The sequence below is a fragment of the Raphanus sativus genome, unplaced genomic scaffold (genome assembly GCF_000801105.2).
Source record: "Raphanus sativus cultivar WK10039 unplaced genomic scaffold, ASM80110v3 Scaffold3478, whole genome shotgun sequence".
Classification (NCBI taxonomy): domain Eukaryota; kingdom Viridiplantae; phylum Streptophyta; class Magnoliopsida; order Brassicales; family Brassicaceae; genus Raphanus; species Raphanus sativus.
In genome coordinates this window covers 1-10855 of record NW_026618784.1, presented here as the reverse complement: position 1 = coordinate 10855, position 10855 = coordinate 1, and the positions used below count along the sequence as shown (strand labels likewise).

The following is a 10855-nucleotide window of genomic DNA, read 5'->3' as shown; positions in this document are numbered from 1 at the left end:
ACTTCTATTTTATTAGCTTAAAATACATTTTCCTATCTGTTAAACTATAATTTAGTATACTATTGATGCAAGTAGTTTAGTATACTTCTGTTTTATTTGCTCTAAAAACCGCTGTCATGTCTGTTAAACTATAATTACTCGTAGTATAGTATAATAATGGTTTGTTGTTTTGTTGAGCTTTCGAATAATGAATACTGCATTCTCTATTAATGTGCAGGATGGAAGAGCTAGGGTTGCCAGAGCAGTTGTATCAGACAGGGTACGAGCCAACTGGGCGTAAACGGATTAATAATTACTTCAATTTGAGGTGGATTGAGGTTATCAAAGAATCACTAACCGTTGCGCAGCAGGAGATGTTAGCAGAATCCCAATTCCGCCAAATAATGCAGATGGGGTCCCATACATTTTCAGTTATGTTTGCACACCAGTTGTTGGCGCGCCAGTTGGTTACCCGGAAGAAGTACGAACTATGGTGGCGTTTTGCGGGGAAACCAATAAGGTATGGTATTGGAGACTTTGCTTTAGTAACGGGTCTTAACTGCGGGATCCCTCCATCAACTGGTGATGGTAGTCAGGCTGCAGTAAGAGGGAAAAAAAAGGAAAATCAAAGGGCAAGCAAGTCGTTCCCGAGGGAGGGGTGTGGATGTCTTTGTTTGGGAAGGAGGATAAGATTACTCCGGAGTGGATTGTCCAGCGGTTGGCACAGAAAGACAAATGGAAAGATGAAGAAACGAAACTACGTTTGTCACTTCTGTTGCTAGTGGAAGGGATTTTGTGTCCAACCAGTGGGTGTACGCAGATAAGACCTGAAGTTGTGGAGATGCTTGCGGATTTACAGAAGTTCCTCGACTATCCATGGGGCCGGGAGTCGTTTGTTTTAACGGTCTCAAGTGCGAAGCCAAGATCGGCTTCACAATATGCGCAAGACACATTGGCAATTCAAGGATTTGCACATGCTATTGTCCTTGTTACCATATGTTGTTGTCCCCAGATTATAGTTGATTCAAGGGCAGCTGAAGAATTGTTGGACGACTCCCTACCAGTCGAGGACATAATTGATGGTGTGTGTGCGCGGAGTGTCAGGATAAATGTTGTTACGGTCCAAACTATGGAGACTATTGGCATGGTATGTTCCTTATTTACATATTTCTTGCCTCGTATTATAGTTTGCTTCTGATTGATTGGATTTGAATTCTTACCTCTGCTACTACACTATGATATAGCTGGAAGTAGTTTAGTATGTTGCCTATAGGTTTTGATTGCAAACGTTTTTGCCTACGTGCTTTATACTATAACTGCATGTAGTATAGTATGATTTTGATATATTGTGTTGTGTGTTATGACCAGGCTAATGTGAGGTCACTCCTATGCGAAGGTTCTGACATTCCCCCATTTCCTGATGAAGTCGACGATTTCGAAGTGGGGAACCTTCTTGCATTGATTCGGGAGGACTTCCCTTTCGAGCTTAATACATGGCGGGGTGGTGTAAAGGCTACAGATGCGCGTCAGGGTAGAGGAGTTGGTGGCCGATCAGGCATCGAGGGCGAGGATGGAGTTGCGGATGACCGGAACGATACAACCCAAAACTTAAACAACCCCCAGAGAGAAGGTCGTGATGTCGATCGTATAGCACGTGCTGCAGCGGATGCGGTTGTGGCACAAGCGATGCCAATGTTTGAGGGTTACGCGGTTAATATCAAAAGTCACGTGCTGCGAGAAATATCGATGTTTAAGGAAACCATCGGCGGGGAAATGAAACTTGTCAACCGTGAGCTAGGTGAATTTCGTAAGCTTCTGATTCCACAATCAGCGGGAAGAACAACAATGTATCAGGAAACTCGTAGAGCATCACCTAGAAGCAGTAAGTGGCCGCAAGGATGATTTGGTTTTTGCATTGTTGGATACATATGTTGCAATGGTTAACAACTTATATAATGTTGTAGGGGACGGCGATGGTGAAACGAGTAACCCGCCTAATGTCAGTGACGAATTGCGGGAGGATGCGACTGCAGGATGTGGAAACCAAGGCATTGTCAATGATGATGGAACACCCACAGAAACAGAAGCTGCCCAACAAGGTATGAAACCTGGAAACTGTCGTTCTACTTAATGTATATGAGGATTACCGGCTTATACTGTAATAGATGTGACCGCAGGTAACGGTGGCGACGGCACGTCGGGTAAGGAGAAGGCAACTGATGTACTTTCCGATTGTCTGCATCCGGATGATGCAGTGAACATGGTTTTGGATTCCTTAAGAGTTGAAGGGGACGTTGAACCAGAGGGCATTTCACGTGAAGAGGTAACTAACTATCCGATGTCATACTATAAAACCAATAGTATGGAAAAAACGGTGCTCACCTGACTGGTTTGTTGTTCATATGAGGGACTCACATAAATATCCACGCCTCCTATTATTTGTAGGTCTCCCCAGTTAGAAGTGCGGAAACGGAAGTTGCCCCCTCCGCAGACATTTCAACAGATCCGTTGCCAGAAGTAAGTTTATTTTGTACCACACACATATTTAATATGTTCATATACTATTCTATGTAGAAAAATAGAAATATATATGGCATTGCAACTGATTCATATACTTATTTATAAGGAGGTTACCCCTACTAAAGTGGCCCCATCCCCAGACATTCCAACACAAGCGGTGCAGCAAGTAAGTTTTTTTGGTGCCATACCACTTTTCAAAAATGTAAATATACTATGCTATGTTGTCAAACAGAATAGTATCGTATTCATTTTGGCTCAGCAACTTATTCATAGATATATTTATCAGGATGTTACCCCTATTGAACCTGTTACGGACGTATGTGACCAGGAAGCTAATCCCACGGAGGTCGATATTGCTTCTCTTAATGTAAGTGACATCATGCATCATTTCCTGTGAAAGTTTCTGTTCAGTGATGTCTATTCTACATACCAATCTAGTATAGTTTCGTAACCGTATGTTCAAAAATTACCTATAACGCCGCCTTGGTAGCAGGAACAACATCGTGAGTCGGCTTGTGTGGATGCGACAGGAGAAACACCTCAGACGCCAATGGCCGGTTGTTTGGGATCCTCATCCTCGCAACTTGATCAGGTGTGTTATGCTTAACAAAACTTACATTGAAGATATATCGTAAGCTGTTATGTAAACAAAAGTATATGTACAGAGGAACATTGGTGCAGACGTAGTGGGTGAACAACCTCAGCAACCAGAGGTAACCAACCATGAGAAGCGTGTTAGTAAACGCCCAAGAATTGCTACAGTCAGATATACTCCGGAAGAGGACGCGGCAAAGAAAGTAAAGGGGAACCAAAAAAAGAAGAAAAATGTCGCCCCCCGTGGGAAAGGGCGTAAAACGAAGGAGGAAAACATTGTTGAAACGGGGAATGTTCCAGTTGCAGATAACAACCCACCTCCGTTTCTAACTACCGCAGGCCCTATTGGACCTCTTATTGGTGGCTTTTCCCCTGTTCCCGGACTAAATGGATTCCGACTAGCAGCGTTTACAACCCACATTATTTTGCAAAGGTATATCAAAAGCCCGACAATTAAGTTGCTTTTTATTTTTGATTATAATAAAAATGTTCGAAACAGGGATTACACATTGGGGAACGGTCTTGTTGTTCCCAATACGGTCTTTCGAGATTTCTTTCAATCTTTGAGTCCGCAGACAGTTCAGGTAACACGAGATATTTTATTTTTTCACTGACTATACTACCCTAATGTGTATTCTAAACTGCAGGCAGCTGACATGGTAGTTAGTTTTATTCGGAAAAGGGTTCGTGATGCGGGAGTAACCACCTATGATTTTCTGCCAGCCTCTTTCCTGATTTCGCTTCGTCTTGAGTATGGTCAGTTCAGTCTTGTGAACAATATTGCAAAGTTCAGCTTCTCGAGTTGTTTCGGCAAAGACGGCATGCCTGCAATGCGGTGGGAAAGTAGTGTTAACGTTCTATACTGTCCTTTTCAGTTGGACGGCCGCCATTGGGTTGGGGTCGTTATCGATATAGAACAGTGGTCGGTCACCATTTTAGACTGCAATAGTGTGGTTGTCCCAGTTGAGAGAATGGAAGAAAATCTCCAACCCCTTATCCAGCTCTTCCCCTATCTGTTACCGCTATATGGCTGTGCCCCTAAGATGGAAGGGGGAATTGTTGCACCGCTTTCTGTTATGCGCGTAGAACCCCCGATGTTGGCAGAACCCACAGGTAATTTTCCATACTATGTTAATATTTGGAATAGTCTATATGTTACACATATGTAATGTCATACTCGTTGTTTTAATGAATTTCAGGTTTATCATGTGTTGCTAGTCTTCTACTTCTCGAACTACATGCAACAGGTTCCATGCATCAGGCTGCCAGTTTGAATGTTGATGTACTCTCGGTGGCGGCGAAGTCTTACGCAGTTGCTGCATTGGAAGCATTTTACCCCAACGTCATTCCGTGATAGGAATTTCTGTGTTGTTGTATTTTTCTGGCATCAGAATGTTGTTTTTCTTATGCAATTCTCAGAACAAACTTTCTTACTCTTCTCGGCCACACTTCTGTTTCAAAAATGTTTCGGGTTTGAATCTTTAAAATCTAACTTATCTCATTTGACTTGTTTGGAAATATTATTCTGTTTGCCTGCTTTACTTTCAGAAAAATTTTTAGTTTATATCTACTGAAAGCCCTCATGATTATTCATACTTACTATTTGATAAGTTACATTGTTTAGCGAATTTCATATATACAAACTTTGTGTGTGTTTTGAATTTTCTATACCATAACATGTATAACATAGTTTGGGTTTAGGATTAGTATTTAAGTTGAGTGTTTATATGTATGTTTGGAATCATCTATGCTATACTATTATTTCGGCTTAGTATAGTATACTGATATTTGTGTTTCTCAAACAAGAAGACATAAGATTTGTGGTTGGGTTGAGGATTTTATATTTGGGTTGGGTTTAGGATAGTGTTTGGGTTAAGAAATATGATTTGGGTTTAGGGTATATAGTTTGGGTTTAGGATTAGTATTTGGTTAACTGTTTATTTGTATGTTTGGAATGATATATACTATACTATAAAGGCGGTATCGGATAGTGTACTGATATTTGTGTTTCTCAAACAAGAAGACATAAGATTTGTGGTTGGGTTGAGGATTTTATATTTGGGTTGTGTTATTGATAGGGTTTTGGTTTAGAAATATGGTTTGGGTTTAGGGTTTATGGTTTGGGTTTAGGGTATATAGTTTGGGGTTAGTGTTTATATGTACGTTTGGAATCATCTACACCATACTATACTACCATATGGTATAGTATGTTTCTATTTGTGTTTTTCAAACAAGAAGACATATGATTTGTGTTTGGGTTGAGGATTTTATATTTGAGTTGGGTTAAGGATTAAGGTTTGGGTTTACAAATATGGTTTGGGTTTAGGGTACATGGTTTGGCTTTAGGGTATATAGTTTGGGTTTAGGTATTAGTTTTTGGGTTTATCATCTATTCTATACTATAATATATGTTGCTATAGTCTAGTGGTATTTGTATTTTTCAAACAAGAAGACATATGATTTGTGTTTGGGTTAAGGATTTTATATTTGAGTTGGGTTAAGGATTAAGGTTTGGGTTTATAAATATGATTTGGGTTTAGGGTATATGGATTGGATTTAGGGTATATAGTTTGGGTTTAGGGATTAGTATTTGGGTTTAGTGTTTATATGTATGTTTGGAATCATCTATTTTAAACTATATTTTCTGGTTCCTATAGTATAGTGACATTTGTGTTTCTCAAAAAGAAGACATATGATTTGTGTTTGGGTTGATGATTTTATATTTGGGTTGGGTTAGGGATTAGGGTTTGGGTTTAGCAATATGGTTTCGGTTTAGGGTATATTGTTTTGGGTTTAGGGATTAGTATTTGGGTTTAGTGATTATATGTATGTTTCAAATCATCTAATCTATAATATACCATCGGTTCCTATAGTACAGTGATATTTGTGTTTCTCAAACAAGAAGACATATGATTTGTGTTTGGGTTGAGGATATTATATTTGGGTTTAGGGTTTAGGATTAGGGTTTGGGTATATCAATATGGTTTCTGTTTAGGGTATATGGTTTGGGTTTAGGGATTAGTATTTGGGTTTAGTGTTTATATGTATGTTTGGGATCATCAATTCTATACTTTAATTCATTTCTTATAGTATCGTATTATTGGTGACTCTCAAACAAGAAGATATATGATTTGTGTTTATATGTATGTTTGGAATCATCTATACTATACTATAATTGCGGTTTAGTATAGTGTACTAATATTTGTGTTTCTCAAACAAGAAGACATAAGATTTGTGTTTGGGTTGAGGATTTTATATTTGGGTTGGGTTAGGGCTAGGGTTTCGGTTTAGAATTATGGTTTGGGTTTAGTGTTTATGGTTTTGGTGTACGGTATATAGTTTGGAATCATCTCCTCCATACTATAATACATGTTCTTGTAGTATAGTGGTATTTGTTTTTTTCAAATAAGAAGACATATGATTTGTGTTTGGGTTAAGGATTTTATATTTGAGTTGGGTTAAGGATTAAGGTTTAGGTTTATAAATATGGTTTGGGTTTAGGGTTTATGGCTTGGGTTAAGGGTATATAATTTGGGTTTAGGGATTAGTATTTGGGTTTAGTTTAGATGTATGTTTGGAATCATCTATTGCATACTCTACTATTTGTTCCTATAGTATAGTGGTATTTTTGTTTTTCAAACAAGAAGGCATATGATTTGTGTTTGGGTTGAGGATTTTATATTTGAGTTGGGTTAAACATTAAGGTTTGGGTTTTGGGTATATGGTTTGGATTTATGGTATATAGTTTTGGTTTAGTGATTAGTATTTGGGTTTATCATCTATTCCATACTGTACTATTTGTTGCTATAGTATTATGGTATTTGTTTTTTTCAAACAAGAAGACATGTGATTTGTGTTTGGGTTCAGGATTTTATATTTGAGTTGGGTTAAGGATTAAGGTTTGGGTTTATAAATATGGTATGGGTTTAGGGTATATGGTTTGGGTTTAGGGTTTAGTATTTGGGTTTAGTGTTTATATGTATGTTTGGAATCATCTATTCTAAACAATATTTTCAGGTTCCTATAGTATAGTGACTTTTGTGTTTCTCAAACAAGAAGACATATGATTTGTGTTTGGGTTGATGATTTTATATTAGGGTTGGGTTAGGGATTAGGGTTTGGGTTTAGCAATATGGTTTGGGTTTAGGGTATATCGTTTGGGTTTAGGGATTAGTATTTGGGTTTAGTGATTATACCTATGTTTGGAATCATCTAATCTATACTATAGTACCGGTTCCTATAGTATAGTGATATTTGTGTTTCTCAAACAAGAAGACATATGATTTGTGTTTGGGTTGAAGATTTTATATTTGGGTTAAGGGTTTAGGATTAGGATTTGGGTATAGAAATATGGTTTCTGTTTAGGGTATATGGTTTGGGTTTAGAGATTAGTATTTGGGTTTAGTGTTTATATGTATGTTTGAAATCATCAACTATATACAATAATATCATTACCTATAGTATAGTAATATTGGTGTCTCTCAAACAATAAGACATATGATTTGTATTTATATGTATGTTTGGAATCATCTATACTATACTATAATTGCGCTTTAGTGTAGTGTACTAATATTTGTGTTTCTCAAACAAGAAGACATAAGATTTGTGTTTGGGTTGAGGATTTTATATTTGGGTTGGGTTAAGGATAGGGTTTGGGTTAGAAATATGGTTTGGGTTTAGGGTTTATGGTTTGGGTTTAGTGTATATAGTTTGGGGTTAGTGTTTATATGTATGTTTGGAATCATCTTCTCCATACTCTACTATCAGTTTTTGTAGTATAGTGGTATTTGTGTTTTTCAAACAAGAAGACATATGATTTGTGTTTGGGTTAAGGAATTTATATTTGAGTTGGGTTAAGGATTAAGGTTTGGGTTTATAAAAATTGTTTGGGTTTAGGGTATATAGTTTGGGTTTAGGGATTAGTTTTTGGGTTTAGTTTATATGTATGTTTGGAATAATCTATTCCACTTTGTATTATTTGTTGCTATAGTATAGTGGTAATTGGGTTTTTCAAATAAGAAGGCATATGATTTGTGTTTGGGTTGAAGATTTTATATTTGAGTTGGGTAGATCCTTATTGTTTGGGTTTAGGGATTAAGGTTTGGGTTTATAAATATGGTTTGGGTTTAGGGTATATGGTTTGGGTTTAGGGTAAATAGTTAGGGTTTAGAGATTTGTTTTTGGGTTTATCATCTATTCTATACTATACTATTTGTTGCTGTATTATAATGGTATTTGTGTTTTTCAAACAAGAAGACATATGATTCGTGTTTGGGTTCAGTATTTTATATTTGAGTTGGGTTAACGATTAAGGTTTGGGTTTAAAAATATGGTTTGGGTTTTGGGTATATGATTTGGGTTTAGGGTATATAGTTTGAGTTTAGGGATTAGTATTTGTGTTTAGTGCTTACATGTATGTTTGGAATCATCTATACTATACTATATTATCAGGTTCCTATAGTATAGTGACATTTTTGTTTCTCAAACAATAAGACATATGATTTGTGTTTGGGTTTATGATTTTATGTTTGGTTTGGGTTATGGATTAGGGTTTGGGTTTAGCAATATGGTTTGGGTTTAGGGTATATAGTTTGGGTTTAGGGATTAGTATTTGGTTTAGTGTTTATATGTATGTTTGGAATCATCTAATATATACTATAATATCGGTTCCTATAGTATAGTGATATTTAGGATTCTCAAACAAGAACACATATGATTTGTGTTTGGGTTGAGGATTTTATATTTGGGTTTAGGGTTTATGATTAGGGTTTGGGTATAGAAATATGGTTTCTTTTTAGGGTATATAGTTTGGATTTAGGGATTAGTATTTGGGTGTAGTGTTTATATGTATGGTTGGAATCACCAATTCTATACTATAATTTCATTTCCTTTAGTATAGACGTAATTGTGTCTCCCAAACTAAAAGACGTATGATTTGTGTGTTTTGTTCTCCAATACCTTCGCGACTTATCAGCTCTCTCACTACTTGATCAATTACATTGTTTGGTTCTCCAATACTGTCGCCAATTTTTTTTCTCTGTATATTGTTAAAATGTTTCACACTATGTCAACTAATTCGACTTAGTATTGCTCAACCTGTTGCTTATTTGGAACGGTTTAGATCTATACTAACAGATATAATAGTATGCCGCAGACACTCTTGATTTGTTTATGTTAATATATGTTTAGTTGAGTTAAGGTTGTTTAAAACAAAAGTTGCATATTTAATACATTCAACCGGGGCAGTTCATTTATATTACACAAAAACAAAAGGGGTTCAGAAGGCTTAGATATTTTACAAACACAGGATCACTAAGTCAACAAAAGGAAAACTTGAAAATATTTCTGTATACTTCAATTGCAGAAGTATACATCAGTATTTTCAAATGATGAAAACACCAAATGTTGACGCCGCATCATCACACCATCTACTAAATGGGTGGAAACTTTATTTAACCTTCTCCCAAAACCTTAGACAGCTCACATGTTATGCCCCGAATTGTCACTAGGTTACTCATATTGGATGACGGCAGGAGGCCTTGTTATGGCCTTCTCCCCTGCACCTACTGCATTTTCTTGGTAGCAGGTGGCTGGATCGCTGTAGAGGCCAAAACCGAAATACTTAGAGGTCAGACTATACTTAGAGGTCGGACTATACTATAAAGTAATATAGTAAAGTCTATAGTTTTCAGAAGTTATTTTCACACCTTATCTTCGCCGACTGAAAGGATACGCTGCTTCCTGGGTCTTCCTGGAGGACGCTTAACGGCGGGGGGGAGTAGAGATTCAGCGTATGTCTCTCCTATTTGGGTCCGACCCACAGAAGGAATTGGGTAAATTTTTGCTTCATATGCGCTGTGCCATGTGTCAGCGAAATAGGCGGCTGCAACCATTGCTTCAGTTGCCATCCCTGCTCTCCCTGCTGCTGCAACAGCATGTTTGCATGGAATACGAAGCTGCTGAAAAGACGTGCAGGTACAGGTTCCAGCATGTAAATTGACCATATGAAACTCGCCTGTTGTTGACTGAATTTGGAATTCCATTTCACTGATTCCTGTGACCGCAAACCCCGTCGATGCGTTGTAGTTTGCTTCCACCATTCGGCGGACACTTGGAGTTAGGGTCCCCTTATGTTCCAACGCTTTTCCACGTCGTATTGCAAACCAACACATCATTTTTGTGCGAATGTACTCGCACATGGAGATAAGGGGGAATTCCCTTGCTTCCGTCAAAACCGCATTCCACGATTCTGCGATATTTGAATCCATAATATTGAATCTCTCTCCTGCGAAATGTGCCCTCGTCCAATGTTCGAACCCTGTTTGTAGCAGAATTTAGATATACTAAACTATAACGTATGTACAATAGTATAGAATTAGAAAAGTCTATACCTATTTCGACTAGATAGCCAGCACATCGTGGGCTTACGCGTTGAATGTCCAGGAATTTCTTATTGAACTCTTCAATCGTGTAAGCTCTTGCTGCTGCTCCCATCAAGGATGCCAGGCGCTTGGATTTGAATCTGGCCTTTATGTTTCTCCACAGATGGACAGTGCAAGAGGCATGCTTAGCTCTTGGGTACACCTGTTTTGCAATCGTATAACATGTTAACTAGACTATAATATCAAATAGTATAGTCTGCACAATGCTTAAAATCGTACCTTCTCAATTGCATTGTAAATGCTTCCATGTCTGTCTGATACGAAGACCAGGTGATCTTCATCCGAAGCAAAAATTTTCAGCTGCGTTAAAAACCAGGACC

The 10855-nt window shown here is 37.7% G+C and overlaps 2 protein-coding genes across 2 annotated transcripts; one reads left to right on the top strand and one right to left on the bottom strand.

Annotated features, from left to right (window-relative positions):
* The first annotated feature begins 218 nt into the window (after window positions 1-218).
* On the top strand, window positions 219-4447 carry LOC130506629 (uncharacterized). Its single transcript, XM_057001315.1, has 13 exons — window positions 219-581; window positions 662-1126; window positions 1348-1861; window positions 1944-2078; window positions 2157-2302; window positions 2425-2496; window positions 2606-2665; window positions 2786-2866; window positions 2993-3091; window positions 3165-3526; window positions 3593-3677; window positions 3741-4206; window positions 4293-4447. The coding sequence occupies exons 1-13, from the start codon at window positions 219-221 to the stop codon at window positions 4445-4447; spliced, it is 3003 nt and encodes a 1000-aa protein (XP_056857295.1).
* A 5156-nt stretch (window positions 4448-9603) lies between these two features.
* On the bottom strand, window positions 9604-10677 carry LOC130506630 (uncharacterized; the record flags this gene model as incomplete). Its single annotated transcript, XM_057001316.1, has 3 exons — window positions 9604-9750; window positions 9801-10411; window positions 10485-10677. Coding segments are annotated over 3 exons (951 nt in total), but the record flags the coding sequence as incomplete, so codon positions are not given.
* Window positions 10678-10855: the final 178 nt, after the last annotated feature.